Source organism: Panthera onca, chromosome D2 (assembly GCF_046562875.1).
Source record: "Panthera onca isolate mPanOnc1 chromosome D2, mPanOnc1 haplotype 2, whole genome shotgun sequence".
Lineage (NCBI taxonomy): Eukaryota > Metazoa > Chordata > Mammalia > Carnivora > Felidae > Panthera > Panthera onca.
In genome coordinates, this window is record NC_138349.1 from 29808815 (window position 1) to 29830823 (window position 22009).

Genomic DNA, 22009 nt, shown 5'->3' on the forward strand with positions numbered 1-22009 from the left:
GCCATTCTGACAGGTATGAGGTAATATCTCATCATGGTTTTGATTTGTATTTCCCTGATAATGAGTGATGTTGAGCATATTTTCATGTGTCTTTTAGCCATCTGGATGTGTTTTTTTTGGGAAAAGTGTCTATTCATGTCTTCTTTCTGTTTTTTAGCTGGGTTATTTTTTTTTGGGGGGGAGGTGTTGAGTTTGATAAGTTCTTTATAGATTTTGGATACTAACCCTTTATAAGATATATTGTTTGAAAATATCTTCTCACATTCTGTAGGCTGCCTTTTAGTTTTGTTGATTGTTTCCTTAGCTGTGCAGAAGCTTTTTATCTTGATGAAATCCCAATAGTTTATGTATGCTTTGGTGTTGTGTCTAGTAAGAAGTTGCTCTGGCCGAGGTCAAAGAGGTTGCTGCCTGTGTTTTCCTCTAAGACTTTGATTGTTTCCTGTCCCATATTTAGGTCTTTCATCCATCTGAATTTATTTTTGTGTATGGTGTAAGAAAGCGGTCCAGTTTCATTTTTCTGCATGTTGCCATTCAGTTTTGCCAACACCATTTGTTGAAGAGACTGTCTTTTTTCCATTGGATGTTGAAGATTAGTTGATGATAGAGTTGTGGGTTGCACCACATTTTAATACAGAACATTGTAAAATTTTATTGAAAAATGTAAAAGAAGACCCCCTGGAAATGCATAATGTCATGGATAAGAAGAGCAGGGATGCCTGGGTGGCTCAGTCGGTTAAGCGTCCGACTTCAGCTCGGGTCATGATCTCGTGGTCCGTGAGTTCGAGCCCTGCATCAGGCTCTGTGCTGACAGCTCAGAGCCTGGAGCCTGCTTCGGATTCTGTGTCTCCCTCTCTCTCTCTGCTCCTCCCCCGTTCATGCTCTGTCTCTCTCTGTCTCAAAAATAAATAAATATTAAAAAAAAAAAGAAGACTAAATATCTTGAAATTGTCTCCAAATTAATAAATCAGTGCACTTAAAACTCTTAAAGACTCTGTGTGTGTGTGTGTGTGTGTGTGTGTGTGTGTGTGTGTTGTGTGTAACTTCAGGGTGATCATCTCCAAAGATGCAGAGAAAACATTTGATAAAATTTAACATCTATTCATGATAAAAGCTTTTGCCAAACTAGTAAGAGTAAGGAACTTCCCTAACCAGATAAAAAGAATCTGTAAAAATACTACTGTAACATTATTCTAAATGATAAAAAAACTAATACTATCTATCTAAGATTGAGAAGAAGGCAGGATATTCATTGTCACCACTGTTATTCCTCATTATACTTGAAATCCTAGCCAGCACGATAAGGCAAGACAAAGAAATGAAGGGCATACCGACTAGGAAGGTAGGCATAAAATGGTCTCTATTTGCTGATAACATGGTAATATACATTAAAAAGTTCCAAAGAATGTAGAAAAATCCTTAGAACTAATATTGAATTTACCAAGCCTGCAGGATACCATGTTAATATACAAAAGTGAATCATGTTTCTATATATGCACTTATAATGATCATTGGAATTGGAAATTTACCAAAAGTACCATTTATAATAGCATCAAACATTATAAATATAACAAAATATATGCAGAATATTTATGCTGAGAACTATAGAACAGTGGTGAAAGAAGTCCAATAAATGAAGAGAGAGAGATATGTTTATAGATTAGAGGACTCAATATTGTTAAGACATCACTTCTCCCTAATATGTGAGGTATAGATTCAATTCAGTCCTACCTAATCAGAATCACAGAAAAACTTTTCTATAGATGTATCTCTATTAAAATATATGAATATGGGGTGCCTGGGTGGCTTATTCGGTTGAGTGTCTGACTTTGACTCAGGTCATGATCTCACAGTTTGTGAATTTGAGCCCCACATTGGGCTTGCTGCTGTCACCATGGAGCCCGCTTCAGATCCTTTGTCTTTCCCTACCTCTCTGTCCCTCCCCCACTCACACATTCTCTCAAAAATAAACAAACATTAAAAAAATTAAAAAAAATGTAAATAATTAAATACACACACCACATATATATACATACATGCATACACAGGAACTAGAGTAGGCAAAACAATCTTGAAAAAGAACAAAGTTGGAAGACTCACATTGCCTGATTTCAATAATTACTATAAGCTACAGCAATCAAGAGAGTATGGTATTGGTAAAGGAAAAATACATAGGTCAGTGGAATAGAATAGAGAGCTTAGAAAAAGATGCACAACAGTATTGTCAACTGATTTTTGACAAAGGTGCAAGGGCAATTCAATGCAGAATAGAAGTTTTCAAACAAATGGTCCTGGAATGATTAGAAGTTCCTATGTGAAAAGATGAACCTTAATACATACCTCATATTCTACAAAAATTAACTAAAAATTGATCATATATACCTAAATATAAGACATGAAACTTATAAAACTTCTAGAAGAAAAGGTAGGAGAAATCTGTATGGCCTTATAATTGGCAAAATGTTTTTAGATATATCAAAAGTATGATTCATAAAAAGTTGGTAAATTTAACTTACCAAAATTAATATCTTTTGCTTGGTGGGTGAAAGACCCTACAAAGAGAATGAAAAAGTGAAGCCACAGACTGGGAGCAAAATTTTAAAATTACAAATATGATAAAGGATTTGTATTCAGAACTTACAAAGAAATCTTATAATTAAAAAAAAAATTAGAAATCGAATTTAAAAATGGGCAAAAAAGGGGCGCCTGGGTGGCTCAGTCAGCTAAGCGTCCGACTCTTGGTTTTGGCTCAGGTCACAATCTTGCAGTTCATAGGTTTGAGTCCCACATCAGGCTCCACATTGACAGTCTGGAGCCTGCTTGGGATTCTCTCTCTCTTCCTCTCTCTTTCTGCCTCTCCTATGCTCATGTGCTCTCTCTCTCTCTCTCTCAAAATAAATAAATGAACTTTAAAAAAATTTTAAAAATGGACAAAATATATGAACATACACTTTACCAAAGAAGATATTTGGATGGAAAATAAGTATATGAAAATATGTTCAGTATCATTGTAATTGGGAAATGAAATTAAAACCACGCCAATACAAATCAATTAGAATATCTAACAGACAAACAAAAGTGACAATACCAAGTGCTGTTGAGCATGTGGAGCAACCAGAAATCTCATACATTGCTGGTGAGAATGCAAATTTGTATAATCACTCTGGGAAAGAGTTTGGCTGTCTCTTACTATGCCAAACATATACTTACCATATGACTCTGCAGTCTCGCTGCTGGAAATTTACCCAAGCCAACTGAAAATATATGTTCACAGAAAAACCTGAATGTGAATGTTTATAGAAGATTTATTCATTGACCAAAACTGGGAACGACCCAGATTTCCTTCAGTGGATGAATGGGGAACCTAATTGTGGTACATTCATCCACTATAATAATATTCAGCAATAAAAAGGAATGGACTATTGGATGAATCTTAAATGCATTTTGTTAAGTGAATGAAGTCATATTCTGAAGACTACATGGTGTATGACTCCGTTGATATGACATTTTGAAAAAGACAAAGTTATAGGGACAAAAACGAACCAAAAAACATCAGTATTTGCCAGGGTGAGAATCGAGGAAGAGATTGATAAGGGTTAGCATGAGGGGATTTCTTTGGTGATCAACCTTTTGTATGGTAATATGGTCCTAGTGCATACTCAATTCTATGCAGTTGTCAAAACTCACAGAACCTGTCACACCATAGAGTGAATTTTATAGTCTTCAAATTTAAAAAAAAGTCAACCAGGATGTTGGGGAAACCACTGATGGAATGTAGATTTAGAAATGAATGTAACTGTATTACAGTGACTGACAGCACCACATTGAAGGCTCAGAGAAGAAAGGATATGACCTAAGTAGCTTTATTTTGACTGGGTTCTGTAAGGCTAATGGAAAAAGAATGGAAAGACAAAAAACATTGTACTTGGTACATTTATTTCTCATAGACGTATAGATTAGCAATTCTGAAACTGCATGTATACTACTGTTAAACAAGGAAATAAATATATTTTAATTGAGGACAAGCAAGTTTCTCACTGTTAGAAAAAAGAAATTACAAATGAGGAAATGGGAATGCTAGAATGAACCCTTTGGTCCTGAATTGGAATTGGAGACATCAATATGAACTAATGTGGTTTTTTTCCCTTTCAATAGGTAGATAGATACAGTAAATATAGATATATCTGTATACAGCAGTTAGTATGTACATACACACTTCCTAGCAGTGAGCACATGATCTGCATTTTAAAATATCATTCTCAATCAAATGGAACCTGGGCTCTTTGGAGAAGTCTATGATTCCAGGATTGGGGCAAGGAAAATACCAGATGTTCATGGAACATTTGTGGTGTTAGAAAGTAAGGAAGAATTTAAAAAATTATGGGGGTATATCAAAGGACTCAAAAACTGACCTGAAAGAACTCCAAATAGCTAAAGCTGGAACAATTTTTGCAACAAAATAGACAAATATGATGACTTCATAAAATACTTGTAAGTCCATACTAATATAAACAATCAATCAATAAATAAATAAATGGAGAAGGGACAGCTCTTCCTTACAGAATTAATAAATGTAGAAGGAATGAGAAAAATAGAAAATCACCATTGGAATATCAGATGAATAATTGACGTAGACAAGATCCACTAATGAATGCTAAACTTAGTGGGCAGAAGTTTACAGAAATGTGCAGTATTGCGTGGCCTCAAAGTTTCTCCTATAAAATATTCATTAATTACAAAGACAAAATAGTAACTTAACGGTGAAGAAACCTGTCAGACCACCTTAACCAAGTGATCAAGGTTAACCTCATCATCAACAAGACCTAAGAATACCTCTCTGGTATCCTTGTCCCAAATCTATAATTTATTCCAACATAAAATCTTTAGCCAACCCAAACTGAAGGACAGTTTATTTGAACCTGATGAGTAACTGTTGAAAGCGATAAAATCATGAAAGACAAGGAAAGACAGAGACTGTCACTCAGTTCAGAGGATATTAAGGAGACATGGAAACTAATGCAACATGTTCTTGGATCTTGGATCAGGTTCTGGAATCCAAAAGGGTACTAATAAACTGGTGAAATATAATAAAGTCTGTAGTTTAGTTAATCGTATTTGTGCCAGTGTTAGTTTCTTACTTTTGATAATTGTCCCTTGGTTGTAAAAAATGTAAACTAATAACTTTTTTATGTATATAAGGAAACCATACACACAAACATATATACATAAATACACATACATATACAGCTGCGTAAGTATATTACTTCTAGGATTTAGGTTGGTAGTTATCTTTCTGAAGGTGGCAAGAGGAAGGAGAATATTATTGCAGACAGATAAGCAGAGGATTTCATGTATTTCTGAACTGTTTTCTTTAAACAAGTCTGAAGAAAATACGGTAAAATGTTATGCAAAGATAGAGCTGAGTGAGGGTACATAGGTGTGAGGGAACATTGTACATTCCTCTGTTTAAAACATTTTACAATTAAAACAAAGTAACAATGAAGGATTTTTATTTTTCTGGAAGTGATATGCTGAATGGCTTGGAGATCTGTGGATGGATTGGTGGATGCTGGCTTGCACTGTTTGAGTTACCTCATATGAGGTACATAGTGCTAATTAGAATTGAAAAGAAGGGGACAACTCTAAGAGACATTTTAAAACTGAAGTGGATTAATTTGGTGCCTTGAAGGGACAGGGAGAAAGAAAGAGGAATAAAGATGAGATCAGAGACTAGAAGATTAGGCTGACTAAATCAAGGAAATGAAAGGACTAGCCATTTGGAAGGAAAAGAGTGTAGGCAATGAGTACTTTGACTTGGGGTTTATAAAGGCTCTCAGCACAGAGGCTCTTCTAGCATCTGTCAACCTCTTTCAAGGGTTTGCAGAATAGTCAGGATCTTTCTTTTCCTGCTGCTATTGTAGTGGCTACGTGGAAGCCAGGAGGGAAGGGAGTGGCTCTAGTCTCATGTTTGATCCATTAGTGTGAGAATAGCCAAAGCATTCTCTCAGGACTCACCTTTTACTTCTGGATCTGGCAATTCAATAGCAGCATACAAAATTATATCAAAGTTGTGCTGTCTGATCTCATGTAATCTACAGAGAAAACTGAATGTAGACTGTAACAATGGCATTGCAGTACCAAAGTTCTAAGGTGATTCTTGTTTTGATTTTTGAAAAGCCCTATATTTCTGGTCATTTTTATTACTTTAGAAAATGTCTAATTGTATTAAAATGCACATAATAAAATTTACCCTCTTAACCATATTTAAGTGTGTGATTAAATGGTTTTAAGAACATTCACATTGTTGTGCAACCATCACTATCATCCATCTTCAGAACTTTTTTCATTGTGTAAAACAAACTTTGTAGCCATTAAACAACAACTCCTTTTGTTCTCCCAGCCCTTGGCTATGTCTACTTTCTTGTGTCTGTAAATTTGACCACCCTAGATACCTCATACAAATGGAATTATTCAGTATTTCTTTTTTTGTGACTGGCTTATTTCACTTAGCATAATATCCTTAAGGTTCACCCATGTTGTAGCATGTATCAGGATTTCCTTCCTTTTAAGGCTGAACAATATTCCATTATATGTGTATACCACATTTCATTTATCTTTTTATCTGTGGAAGGACTCTTGGGCTGCTTTTACCTTTTGGCTATTGTGAATAATGCTGTGGACATGGGTATATTATTTTTGTAACTTTTTAACAGCTTTTTTTGAGCTATAATTTGCATATGATAAGGTTCACTCATGTAAGTATATCATTATTTCTCTGAAATGTATATAGAGTTGTGCAACCATCATCACAATCTAGTATTAGAACATTCACATGCCCGTTTGCAGTCAATCTTTGCTTTCATACAAGCCTCAGGGAACCACTGATAGCTTTCTGTCTCTATCTGATTAGCTTTTTCTAAAAATTTTACAGAAATGGAATCATACAATACATAGTCTTTTTGTGTCTGGCTTTTTTCACTTAGTTTATGTTGTTGAGGCTTTCCAGGCCTAGCATTTATCAATAGTTTGTGTCTTTTTATTGCTGAATAGTATTTGATTGTATGGATCTACCACATTTTGTTTATCAGTTTACTGGTATATGGACATTTGGGTTGTCTCTAGTTTTGACTGTTGTGCACAATGCCACTATAAATATTCATGTGCAAGTCTTTGTGTGAACATACTCCTTTATTTGTTTTGGGTAGGTTTCTCGGGGTAGATTTGTTGGGACGTAAGTACGTTTATGTTTATCTTTTTAAGAAACTGCTAAAGTGTTTGCAGAAATGGCTGTACCATTTTACATTCCCACTAGCAATGTATAAGGGCTCCTATTTCTTTACACAATTGCTAACACTTGTTATGGCCAATCTTTTGGATTATAGTTCTGCTAGGGATTAGCACCTCATTGCAATTTTATTTTGCATTTTCCAAATGACTAATGATTTGAGCATCTTTTCATGTGCTTATTAGCCATTTGTGTATCTTCTTTGGTGAAATATATTTTCAGATGTTTTGCCCATTTTTAACTTGGGTTGTTAGTCTTTTTATTAAGTTGGAAACATTTTCTTTATATATTTTATCATATATATGATTATCAAATATTTTCTTTCAGTCTATGTCTTAGCTTTTTATTTTCTTAATGATGTTTTAAAAAGCAGAATCTTTTACTTTTGGTAAAGTTCAGTTCATTATTTTTTTCCATTGTGAATTGTACTTTTGGTGTTACAACTGAGAAATATTTACCTAACTTAAGGAAACAAAGACATTTTCCTATATAGTCTATAAAATTTATAGGTTTAGTTCTTATATTTAGGTCTGTGATCCATTTTGAGTTAATTTTGTGTGTGTGTATGATGTAAAGGTCTAAGTTCTTTTTAAACTTTATTTTGGCCGGCGGGCCGCCCCTCCGCCCCGGCTCCCTCCTGCCAGTCCGTGGAGCGCGCACCGCCTCACCGCCCTTCCTACCCTCTTCCGTGGGCCTCTTGTCTGCGCTTGGCTCCAGAGACTCTGTTCTGCTAGTCTTCTGGTGGTTTTCTGGGTTAGTTAGGCAGGTGTAGGTGGAATCTAAGTGATCAACAGGATGCGTGGTGAGCCCAGCGTCCTCCTACTCCGCCATCTTCCAAAAGATCCCCCGGGAATCTAAACTTTATTTTGAAATAATTTTAGATGCATAAAAACTTGTGAAAATAGTACAGGAAGTTAACTAAACTGTAGGCCTTATTCGTATTTTGCCAGTTTTTACATGTATTCATTTCTTCTCTGTGTGTATAATTCTATGAAATTTTACTACATATATGAATTTGTGTAACCAATATAACAATCAGAATACAAAACTGTTGTACCACCCGAAAGCAACAACCTCATGCTACTTGTTTGTGATCTATCCCTAACACTATAATTTTGTCATTTTTAAAATGTTATGTAAGTGGAATCATACAGTATATAACAATTGGGATTGCCTTTCCTCCCCTATTTTTGGTAATTTGTGTTTTCTTATTTTGCCATTCCATCTTAAAAATTCTCAATTTTGTTCATCTGTTCAATGAAGCACTATTTTGTTTCATTGATTTTTGCTGTTGTTCCCATTTTTTATTTCATGATTTCTGTATTTCTTTCCTTATTTTTTATTTTAGAGGAAGAGAGAGAGAGCATGTGAGCAGGAAGGGGACAGAGACGGGGAGAGAGAGAATCTTAAGCAGGTTCCATGCTTAGCATGACGTGGGGCTTGATCCCACAACCCTGGGATCATGACCTGAACTGAAATCAAGAGCCAGATGCTCAACCAACTGAGCCACCCAGGCACTCCTATTTCATCGATTTCTATCAGAATAGAAATCAATAGAAGTCTTTACTTTCATCTTTCTGCTTGCTTGTGTTTAATTTTTTCTTATTTTTCTAGTTTCTAGGTGGGAACTTAGATTATTGATTTGAGATCTTTTTTCTTTTAACATCTATCTATCTATCTATCTATCTATCTATCTATCTAACTATCTATCTATCTAGAGAGAAAGCGAGTGCCGGAGAGGGGCAGAGAGAGAGAGGGAGAGAGAGAATCCTAAGCAGGTTCCATACTATCAACGCAGAGCCCAATGCTGGAGCTTAAACTCACAAACTGTGAGATTATGACCTGAGCCAAAATCAAGAGTCAGACACTTAACTAACTGAGCCACCCTGGTGCTCTTTTCTTTTCTAATACATTGTATATAAAACTATAGTTTTCTTTTCTAAGTACTATTTAGACTCTGTTCCATAAATTTTGATATCATGTGTTCCCATTTTCATTCAGTTCAAAATATTTTCTAATTTCCCTGTGATTTCTTTGATCCATAGGTTATTTAGAAACATATTGTTTAGTTTCTTAATATTTGGGTATTTTCTAGAGGTCTTTCTGTTATGGATTTCTAATTTGATTCCAGTGTTGTCAGAAAACATACTTTATATGACATAAATCCTTTCAAATTTATAAGATTTATTTTATGACCTAGCATAAGGTTATTCTGATTATGTTTCATGTGTGCTTAGAAAATATGTGTATCCTGCTTTTATTTGGTATGTCCTATAAATGTCAGTAAGGTATATTGACCCTTGCTGATTTTCTATCTAGTTCCAGCAAATATAGAGTGAGGTATTGAAGTCTTGAACTATAATCATTGAATTTCCCATTCAATTTAGTCAGATTGTATTTTATGTATTTTGAAACTTACTGGTTCGGTGCATATACATTTATAGTTGTTGTATCTTCCTGATATATTGACCCTTTTATCACTATGATCTGTCTCTATTTTATCACTCTGTCTGTCTCTCTGGTAATATTTACTATCTTAAAAGTAAAAAAATTTAATGTTTTTATATATTTTTGAGAGCGAGCGAGAGAGAGACAGAGCAAGCAGGGGAGGGGCCGAGAGAGAGAGGGAGACACAGAATCTGAGGCAGGCTCCAGGCTCTGAGCTGTCAGCACAGAGCGTGATGTGGGACTTGAACTCACAAGCTGTGAGATCATGACCTGAGCCAAAGTCAGACACTTAACCAACTAGGCCACCCAGGCACCCCAATATTTATTACATTTACTATTTACAAATTTGTCTTGCGCAGCAAAGGAAATCACCAACAAAATGCAAAGGCAACCTACTGAATGAGAGAAAATACTTGCAAATGTATCTGATAAGGGTTAATATCCAAGATATAGAAAGAATGTTTACAACTCAATAGCCAACAACAATCTGATTAAAAAATGGGCAAAAGATCTAGATGGTTTTCCAAAGAAAACATGACCAATTGGCACATGAAAAGATTCTCAGCATCACTAATCATCAGGGAAATGCAGACCCAAACCACAATGCAATATCTTTTTGTCATACCTGTTTGAATGGCTGTTATCAAAAAGATAAAAAATAACAAATGTCAATGAGGATGTGGAGAAAAGGGAACTGTCATACACTGTTGGTGAGAATGTAAACTGGTGCAGCTACTACAGAAAGTAGTATAGAAGTTCCTCAAAAAAATTAAAAATAGAACTACATATGATCTAGCAGGTTCCCCTTCTGGGTATTTATGTGAAGAAAATGAAAACTGTAACTTGAAAGAAAAAATATATGCACCCCCATGTTCATTACAGCATTATTTATAATAGCCACAATATGGAAATAACCTAAGTGTCCATCAGTGGATGAATGGATAAAGAAATTGTGAAACACACACATACATACATACACACAATATGGAATAGAAAACAATGAAATTTTGCCATTTGTGATAATATGCCTGGACCTTGAGGCCATCATGCTAAGTGAAATATGTCAGATAAAGACAAATACCATACAATCTCACTTATATGTGGAATTGGAAACAAAACACAATACACAAGCTCATAGATACATAGAGCAGATTGGTGGTTGCCAGAGGCAGCAAGTGGGGGTGTGGTAAAATGGGTGAAGGAAATCAAAAGGTACAGGCTTCCAATTATAAAAAAAATAGGTCATGGCAATGTAATGTATAGCATGGTGACCATAGTTAATAATACTGTATTGCATATTTGAAAGTTGCTAAAAGAGTAAATCTTAGGGATGCCTCGGTGGCTCATTCGGTTAAGCAGCCAACTTTGGCTCAGGTCATGATCTCACAGTTTGTGAGGTCAGGCCCCACGTCAGGCTCTGTGCTGACAGCTTGGAGCCTGGAGCCTGCTTCGGATTCTGTGTATCCCTCTCTCTCTGATCCAACCCCACTCACAGTCTGTGTGTTTCTCTCTCTCAAAAATAAATAAACATTAAAAAAAAGAGTAAATCTTAAAAGCTCTCATTACAAGAAAAAAATTGTGACTATATATGGTAATGGATATTAATCAGACTTATTGTGGTGCTCTTTGACAACATATACAAGTGTTGAATCATTCTGTTGTACACCTGAAACTGATATGTTATATGTTAATTATATGTCAATTATACTTAAAAAAAAAAGCAGATTACCGAGAGCTTAAGAAAAAAAAAAGTTCAGGGGCACCTGGGTGGCTCAGTTAGTTAAGTATCTGACTCTTGATTTTAGTTCAGGTCATGATCTCGTGGTTCATGAGATGGAGCCCTGCATGGGACTCTGTGCTGACAGCATGGAGTCCGCTTGGGATTCTCTTTCTCCCTCTCTCTACCCCTTCCCTGCTTATGCTCTCTCTCTCTCTCTCAAAATGAATAAATAAAAATTAAAAGAAAAGAAAAATAAAGTTAAGTGGGTTGTCTTTTTTCCCCCATTCTTAGGGAGTGTTGTCTAGAAGTACTTATCCATTGTGTTAAGTAGTGTGAAAGAATGGGAAAAGCAGATTAGGGCAACCTACAGTCAAAATCTGCATCTTTGTGAATCTGAGCCACAGATTCTTTGACTACAGGGAATGAGAAAGGAACCAAGTTTTTACCCTCCCAGTCCAGAAGGAGAGCAGTTATTGAAGAAAAAGGAAAATATTTTTCTTTCTTTCTCTCCACAGCAAAAACAAAACAAAACAAAACAAAAAAACCCAAACAACAACAACAACAAACATGATTAAATAACAACACAATGGGTGCCACAACCTATATTTGTCTTTAAATCTAAAATGTGTCTCTTCGGGGCGCCTGGGTGGCTCAGTCGGTTGGGCGGCCGACTTCGGCTCAGGTCATGATCTCGCGGTCCGTGAGTTTGAGCCCCGCGTCGGGCTCTGTGCTGACAGCTCAGAGCCTGGAGCCTGTTTCGGATTCTGTGTCTCCCTCTCTCTGCCCCTTCCCTGTTCATGCTCTGTCTCTCCCTGTCTCAAAAATAAATAAAACGTTAAAAAAAAATTTTTAATAAAATGTGTCTCTTCAACAGCATATATTTGGATCTTGCTCCTTTCTTTCTTTCTTTCTTTCTTTTTAATTTAATTTTTTATTTTTTAAAATTTACATCCAAATTAGGTAGCATATAGTGAAACAATGATTTCAGGAGTAGATTCCTTAATGTCCCTTACCCATTTATCCCATCCCCCCTCCTACAACCCCTCCAGTAACCCTCTGTTTGTTCTCCATATTTAAGAGTCTCTTATGTTTTGTTTCCCTCCCTGTTTTTATATTATTTTTGCTTCCCTTCCCTTATGTTCATCTGTTTTGTCTCTTAAAGTCCTCATATGAGTGAAGTCATATGATATTTGTTTTTCTCTAATTTCACTTAGCATAATACCTCTAGTTCCATCCACGTAGTTGCAAATGGCAAGATTTCATTCTTTTTGATTGTCGAGTATTACTACATTGTATATATATATATACCACATCTTCTTTATCCATTCATCCATCAGTGGACCTTTGGGCTCTTTCCATACTTTGGCTATTATTGATAGTGCTGCTGTAAACATTGAGGTGCATGTGTCCCTTCGAAACAGCATCCCTGTATCCCATGTGTGAATACCTAGTAGTACAATTGTGGGTCGTAGGGTAGTTCTATTTTTAATTTTTTGAGGAACTTCCATACTGTTTTCCGGAGTGGCTGCACCAGTTTGCATTCCCACCAGCAGTGGATCTTGCTTCTTTAAACTCAATCTGAACATCTGTAGCTTTTGATTAGAGTGTTTAGTCCATTTACATTTAATACAGTTATTGGTATAGTTGGATCTATGTCTGCTATTTTGATATTTTCTATATTTCTTACCTTTACTGCCTTTTTTCTGTTAAACCAATTTTCTAGATTTTTAAAAATATCATTTTTAGATTACTTATTTAATTTCTCTGTTGATTTTTACACTGCATAATTTTCTGTTATTTTCTTAGTGGCTTCCCAGGAATTACATCTTAGCTTATCACAGTCCAATTCAACTTAATACTAACCTAATTTTGGCAAATTATAGCAACTTGCATCAATATGCCATATTTTCCTATTCCCTCTATAATGTCAATTTTTATATATTATAACCATATGTTATAACTATAACATTGTTTTCTGTATATAATCTTATGTATTTTAAAGAAATTAAGAGTATAAAAGTTCTATTATATTTACCAACATATATACCATTTCTTTTTAAAAAATCATTTTTTATGTTTATTTTGAGAGAGAAGAGAGAGAGAGAGAGACAGAGCACGAGTGGGGGAGGGGCAAGAGAAAGAGGGAGACACAGAATTCGAAGCAGACTTCAGGCTCTGAGCTGTCAGAACAGAGCCTGATATAGGGCTTGAACTTATGAACTGCGAGATCATTACCTGAGCCAAAGTCAGACACTTAACCACTGAGCCACCCAAGCACCCCTGTACCATTTGTTTTTTTTTAATTTTAATGTTTATTTATTCTTGAGAGAGAGAGAGCGGGATAGAGAGAGAGAATGAACAGGGGAGGGGCAGAGTGAGAGAGAGACACAGAATCCAAAGCAGGCTCTAGGCTCTGAGCTGTCAGCACAGAGCCTGATACAGGCTTGAACCCACAAGCTGTGAGATCATGATGTGAGCCAAAGTCAGATGCCTAACCAACTGAGCCACACAGGCGCCCCTCTCCTATACCATTTCTAATGTATTTTATTTCTTTGTGTGTATTTGAGTTAGCTGGTATCATTTCCTTTCAGTCTGAAAGACTTCCTTTAATATATCTTATATTGCAGATTTGCTAGTAAAGACCCAGTGTTGTTTTTTTTTTTTTAATATGGAAGTGTCTATTTTGCTTTCATTTTTTGAATGATGGTTTTGCTGGATTTAGAATTCTTTGTTATAAGAATTTTTTTTTCTTTCAGCACTTAGAATATGGTCTTCCACTGCTTTCTGGCTTCCATTGTTTCAGATTAGGAGTCAACCATTAATTGTATTGCTAGTTCTTTTTTTGAGATGAGTTTTTTCCCTTTTGTTTTTAAGATTTTCTTTTATCTTGCAGTTTCAAGAGTTATACTATGATGTGTCTAGGTGTAGATTTCTTTGTAATGATTCTTTTTGTTGTACTTCTTGGATCTGTGGATAAATGATTTTCATCAAATTTGGGAATTTTTTGATCATTATTTTTTGAAATAATTTTCTTCCTTTCTCCTTTCTGTTGGATTGCTTCATTTTATTCCATAATACTCTGAGGCTTTGTTTATTTTTCCTTGGTCATCTTCTCTCTGTTTTTCTTGTTATTTCTATTTATCTGTTTTCACATTCTGATTCTTTCTCTTGCCCTTTCAGATCTGCTGTTAAAGCCCATCCTAGTGCATTTTTCATTTCAGTTTTTGTACTTTTCAACTCTAGAATATCCATTTATTCCTTTTTTTTTTTAAATAAAAGTATCTGTTTCATCCTCCTATTCATTGAGTCTTTGTTAGGTTTTTCTAATTTAAACATGGTTTCTTTGAATTTTTAAAATGTATTTATAATCTGTTTTTTGAAGTCTTCATCTGCTGGGGCAGTATAGAGTTAGCTCTAATTGACTGCTTTTGTTTTTATTTTTAAGTACGAGTCACACTTTCCTGTTTTTTTCCATGACTCATAATTTTTTATTGGAAACTGAACATTTTAGATATAGCCAATCTGTAATTTTATTTTTTCCTATGAGAATTGTTGTTTTGCCTTTTTAAAATAAATTATTTTCACTTACGCTTTTAATCTTGTGCTGCCACTGAGATTTCTTCTGTCTTCAAGTAGCTCCTTTCCTTGTATGATAGCTTCTGTTGTTACAGTTCTCTCATGTGAAGCTAAAGTTTGTTTTTTGGTTGCTCCCATTATGTTTGGCTTTCTGGATTTATATAGAATAATTCAGTTTTCTCTTCTATATGAAGCAAGTCTTCTTTAATGTTTTCTTTGCTGGGCTCAATACTGTTTTTTCAGCTATTTTAAAAAAATGTTCTTTTTATTTTTGAGAGAGAGAGAGAGAGACAGACAGAGAGTGAGGGAGACATAGAATCTGAAGTAGGCTCCAGGCTTTGAGCTGTCAGTACAGAGCCGGATGCAGGGCTCAAACCCACAAACTGTGAGATCATGACCTGAGCTGAAGTCAGACACTTAACCGACTGAACCACCTAGGTGCCCCTTTTTTCAGTTATTTTTAAAAAATAAAATAATTTCCAATTTTGGCACTTTTCTTTGGGTGGACTCTAGATGATTAGTATCCTATGAAACTATTACAGGTGAAAAAACATATAATGCTACAAGTAGAGTATTATAATAATAAAAATAGTAATAGCTACCCTTTATATAGTTCTTATTATGTGGCATGCATAGTGCTAAATCTTTAATGACTCTTTACAATAACAGTATGAAGAAATAGAGGCTTACAGAGGCATTGTTTTCTGTCACTTCTGCAGCTAATAAGTGATCACCAACCCAGAATTTGAACCAAGGTCTGCTTTAACTCCAACTCTTTACTTTGCTTCCCTTGGCTGGCATGGAATTCAGGGTGGCTATGTTACTTCTTGTATTCTGGATATGCTGGTTCTATTAATTTGATCTAAGAATCGCCTTAATCTTTTGGGCAGCAATATTGTATATGGCAGCATATCACTGACTTACATAAAGCTTGTATTCAACTAAAATGTACAAAACTTAATAAGATCTTAAATATTTGAGCTTGTGTCTGGCCTGGACTTTCCCTCTTATGTAATTACTTTTCACTATAAATGCAGGACTTTGTGTTCTTGTCTGTGTCTTGGAGATTTCAGCCTAAGTTCTAGGTTGCCAAGATATTTTTGAAGTTTGAATCTGTCATCTATGATATTAGCTCTTCCTCCAGATATATGTGGCCACGTACATCTTTGATAAGTATTCTTTTTTGTGTATTTATTTAGTCTTTGATACAATTTCAAATAAATCAGGAGTGAATAAAGAATGTATACAGCATATCTATATTTTCCCCAAACATTGTTGTTGTGTACACTTCTGAAGTCTCAGACATGTTTGGCCATGCCCATGGGTTTCTCTTCTTACTGTTGTTAAGACAGTGTGATCACTGTATTTTAAGGTTCTGGTTGGAATGATATTGAGGCTATTAGTTATAATTATTGCTTTCTCTGCCTTCTGAGCAATACATTTATTCCATAGGAAATAGAGAGTTTGGTAGGTATTCTACTTTTGTATTAGACTCCTATTAGAAGATATCTGAATAACTGAAACTTCTCTTCACTCTATATAGTATGTTTTGGTACAAGTTTTGTAATGTTTTCTGGGAAAGTATCATACATATTTCTTTTCTGGATAGACCGCCTATGGTATGCTGCTGTTACAGTATAATTAGGTTTTTCTCTTCAGTTCCTCACTTTTATTATTTACTGTAATTTACTATTAAATTTATGAGTTTCTATATAAGAGTAACTTTTGGAAAGGTCACTGGACTTGACTTTGAAAATTCCTGGATTTGGGGACTGACCACGCAATGTGAACTTGAGCAAGTCACTTAAGCTTTGTGGATCTCAGGAATCTACATATACACAGTAGGGATAATAATATTATTCTTTATCATTTAGGATTTCAAAAACAGGTAAGGATTTTAAAAATAAGAAACTAATATTTCATATAACAAGAAATCAAAAGATGTGCAGTCTGGGACAAGTATGGTAGCTGTCGTAGCTCATTAAAATCTTCTGATCTTTCAGTTCACCATCCTTAGTGTGTAGTCCTTTGCTCTCTTACTTCTTGACTCATTGCCACAAAATAGCTACTTTAACTCTGGGCTTCATATCTATGTTTTAGACACACAGAATGGGAAAGGCTAATAGGTTGAAGGACAAAAATCCTGGTTTTCTCTTAGTGAGGTTTTGTCACTAAAGTTAAGTCCCTCTAAGGATGTCTGCCTGCAGCTCATTGGCCAGAACTATGTTACATGTCACCCCTTGCTTCAAGGAAAGCTGGGAAATTGTTTATTTTTGTGTTTTAGTCTTTGCAGTAGAAGGAAGCAAAGAAGGGATTGGGTTTACGGTTTGGGTCAGCTGGTCAACAATATCTACCACATACTTTCATAGGATTATTGGAAGGATTCAATGGTACAGTGTAATTAATATGTTTCCTCTTGCTTTCTATTGGTGGTCTTAAAAACTAGAGTATGTCTTGAATTAATTTATTCTAATTTTGTATTCAAGCCTCAGAAAATCTATGAGAGTAGTTACTTGAATGTTAAATGAGTTCAGTTTTTACCTATAGTCTAGAAAGTGTCATAAATATGTTTAGGAATAGATTGCATTGTTCCCAACCAGCTCTCCTGTTTTCATCCAAGGTTAAGTGAGAGCCATTCCCACATCTGGCTAATCTTTGTGTACTACACATCCTGACTCTCCTCATCATGGGCTTGTATTTATATCTGGGCTTCTCTATTATAGGGCTCTGTTGATGGGTTTGAAGATTATTTGTCTACAATGATGTCTCACCTTTGATGCCACATACTCTTATTTTCTCTTTGAGCATTGTTTAAAATCTTTTCTATTGCTACCATTAACATGGGCGTTAGTTTGCTACCATTAACATGGGCATTAGTTTTTTCTTTCCAAAGCCATTGGTGTTAACAGTGGCAGAACATTTTTTTTCTTAGCATTTTCCCCTAAAATCTTTCAATTTGCTATGTAAAACTTGGAAGTTTCTAGAGCTGTTATCCAGATTGCTGCTGATAATTATTTGTTTATATGATAATAAGCTGAATTATATTTTAATTTACAAAAATAAACAAATAACTTTAGGGTATCAAAGCTCCCTGCTAATTGGGAAACGTTCTAGGTGACTGTTTTTGAGGGTGACTATTTTCTGGAGAATACTTGGGCTTTGAGTAAAAATCATATTGAAGTATAAAAAGCAGCCTGTCACCAATGGGAAAATAATTGGGAAAGAAGCAGATCTACAAAGTGACTCTAGTCCTACTCTTGTTTCCTTCACTGACTTACAAAATACTTCTAGATTTAAAGAGTTATTGGGGCGCCTGGATGGCTCAGTCAGTTAAGCATCTGACTTTAGCTCAGGAGAGTCATGATCTCACAGTTCATGAGTTTGAGCCCTGCATCGGGCTCTATGCTTAGAGCTCAGAACCTGGAGCCTGCTTCAGATTCTGTGTCTTCCATTCTCTCTGCCCCTCCCCTGCTCGTGTGCCGTCTCTCTCTCTCTCCCTCTCTCTTTCTCTCAAAAATGAAATAAAAACATTGAAAATTAAAAAAAGAGTTATTAATGAGTCAGAATGCAGCTAGAGGCACATGAAAAATAGCAGCAGAAATCCTGAGCAGCTAAGGAGAGAATGGTAGCCCTGATGTGAGCTGAATAGGCTGGCTGGTAAATTTGAAAGCAGGTCACATATCCTGAATATATATACAGGAGCTATCACCTGGTCCTACAGCATGAAGTAGAGGAAATAATCATAGTCACTAGTTTTCAGACAAAGTTGTATTATTTTTTTCCATGGAGAATGGTAAAAGATGTTAAGAAAAGGCCCCAGGAAGTAAATAAGTCCTGGAGGTGAGCTTAGAGGAGAATGGAGGAGTGAGCATCTTAAATGAGGTCAGAGTGAGATAAGAAAATGGAAATTGCAGAGGATTTGGAAATGACTAGAGAAACCTACAGGATGTATCATGAAGTTGGAGACTCTTCAGGTTTATTACTTCCGAATCTCTTCATTCTGATGAAATATGGTAGTTTATAAATTCTGTCATTTTGGGTGAAACAAGACGTTGATGTGTATATGGTTATTTGTTTTGTTTTGTTTTGTTTTTGCTGCCTGCCTTTATTTCTTTTTGTAGACATTGTTCGAAGTGATGTTGCCTTGGATAAACAGAAAGGCTGCAAGATTGCTCAGCACCCTGATGTTATGCTGGAGCTCCAGCGGGAGAAGGCAGCTCAAATGCATCTTGTTCTTCTAAAGGAGCAATTCTCTAATACTTACAGTAATCTCATATTAACAGGTAAGGCTATTGGAGTCGTTTGGAATCTTAAGCATTATAGATTGATGGCCTCCTTTAGTTAACAACTTGATGTTTGGTAGACACTAAAGTGGGATCTAGATGAGCCTGTATCTGTCTGTCTCCATCCACTATATCCCTTTTTAAATTGTGATTACTTTTGTCTTCCTATAAAAAATATTTCTTGTAGTTTGCAGATGTATTTTGGCTTGAAGTTATAGGCAACTCAGCATGTGTGTTCTCAAAAGACAGAACCAATGAAAACCTAATGAAGCCTTATAAAAATATGACTTTTTAGATGTGTGCCAGTGGATTTGAGAGAATTACTAAATTTGGTGTCTAAGAAGCAGCTATTTTCCTCTTTCTGTGTATGCCCTTTCTGTGAACCCAGTGAACATAAAGATGAAATGTAAAAGAGATAATGATCCACAGGCTGAGCTGAGAATGTTCTATTCCTGGTGGAGTTTGAAAGTATCTGGAGAATTTGATTTTCATTTTAAGAGCAAAGAGGCTATGAGACAGCCATACTCCCTTACATCCTTGGTTCAAGGAGGGAAGTGAATTTGTGTGAGAGCTCAAAGGAGAAAAAGCTTTTTGCAAGGCTGCCTGCAAGCTTTGCTGGTACAGAGCATGTGAGTTGCATGCTTTCGTCAAGTTTTGGAGAAGATTCTAATAGCAGACTCTAATGTGAGAATAATGGAGTACTTGAGATGGAGTAAGAAGAGCGGTCTAAGTTACTTCCATTTTCTTGAGGGCATGCAAGGCATTCCTGCATTATATTGCTCCAAATAAAGTTTAACAAATCACAAGTGTGTGTGTTTCCCGTGTTTATCAATATTTAATATTCAAAAGATGGAATGTCTGACAGGCTATGAATATCTCACACTTATTTTTGTAAACTCCAAGTTAGGACAATTTTAATTTTTTTTTATAGGCTTCCTGGCATTTCACCAGGAATTGCTGAGTGGCAACCAAATTGTTTAACTTCTGAAAAAGCACAAGTCTCTTCCAACTTTTCTTCTTGTACCTGGTGGAAAACCCAACAGCATGAGGTGAAAGCCAGATTTAAATGTGCTTTGGTGAGCAGAGAAGAGGATTATAGATTTCATAATTATAGGCCTTGTTTTTTGCTCTTTGATAAGTTATTAAGGAGGGAAAACTTAAAAGTGATTTATAGCCAATGTATTATTTCCCTAAGTTGGTTTCCCTAAGATGGTTGGTTTAAGTTTAGATATTTGGAAAGAACATAGATTTTTATCCAAATTTCTTCATTCTGTCTCAGGCATACAGATGTACATATATTAATATTTTCCAATTCAGGTATTAGAAATATTTTTATTCCACCCTTATGTTAATTTTAGATCTATATTAAAGAGGTCAGATCTTGTGTTCTTTAATGTGGCATAGAAAGGGCTTAAGGTAATTCTAACCCTAAACTGTGGATTCAGAGTGTGGCTTGAAGGCATATTATCTTTGAAAACACAAGTGTTCTATTGAGTTCAATGGAATCTTTTCTAATTCTCAGTAACATAATCCCTTTGAATGTTTATTCGCAGTTCAAACTGTTGGAATCAACATTGTCAACTTTTACCCTGACAACTTGCTTACTTTCCACTAAACAAACTTACCCTAGAGAAGAGCCTCTTTCCTGCTCTTACTTCTCCCAAGCTGCTTCAAAGAGTCCTCAGGCATTTTCCACATTTTTCACCCAAATGCTTGTACAGAGGTGGTACCTTGCTACAGACAGAGCATTTGGTGTGCCCCAGTTTGTTTACATGAAAGTTCAAAAGGTTTTGGTTCCAGGTGTTGGGAAGAGCTGTAGCCATTTCAATTTAGCACCAGTGGTAAAACTATTTTAATGTCCTTTAACTAAGTCTTTGATTTTACACAGTGTGGTTTCCTAATTGTTATGAAGTTTAATCCTTGATTTCTTGTATAAATTTTGAGAACATGGTCTCCAGACAGCTAAACATAATATTTAAACATAACTAAACTAACTTTTGTAAATATTTCCCTTTTCAGTGATGAATGTATATTGGTAAGGAGGGTGAGGTTGAAGGGGCAGAGACCTCTCAAATGAAGTGACTCTCTTTACCAACATGTTCAGAACACCTACTCTAGGATTTCTGCTTGGTGATGTTCCACTTATTTTGTGTAACTCTGGCATAATATTTGAAATGTCTGCAATGAAAGTATTTATGTGGAACAAGATGAGGAAACTAGGCCTCCAAAATCTAAGAGATCATTTTCTTCATGACTCTGCCATCCCCTCAACCCTTCTCAATTATTTACAGAATTTCATGTATATGAGTAGCAGTGTATCATAATAGTTTTCTGGTCAGTTAGTGGTATATTCTTTATTTTAAAATTGGTTGACTAAGATCATAGTATAGGAAAAAAATAATAAAGCGATTGAAACATCAGATGCTTAAAAGCATGGTTAAAAATGATAGTTGTTGCCCTCCACCTCACAAGCAAACCCCCATTCTTAGATGTTCCATCTTTAGCTGATGTGACTGTCAGCGTTGAGGTGAGAGGCATGCCTTCATTTTCTGCATTCCAGCTCATCTTCTCTCTTAAACAGCCACCCCTCAGATGAGAGCAGATTATATTCTAGCTTTGAAGGTCTTCTGACTGTTCAGTAAAAGGAAACAACCCTCCAGGACTTAGTGACAGCTCAGTTAACAGAAACTAGTAACAATT

General features: G+C 35.6%; 1 protein-coding gene across 1 annotated transcript in view; it reads left to right on the forward strand.

Annotated features, from left to right (window-relative positions):
* HPSE2 (heparanase 2 (inactive)) overlaps nucleotides 1-22009 on the forward strand; it is a 674568-nt gene that overhangs the window by 41323 nt on the left and 611236 nt on the right. The window contains exon 3 of the mRNA XM_060641812.3: nucleotides 19148-19309. Coding sequence (XP_060497795.1) covers nucleotides 19148-19309 — 162 coding nt within the window. The remainder of the gene's footprint in view (nucleotides 1-19147; nucleotides 19310-22009) is intronic.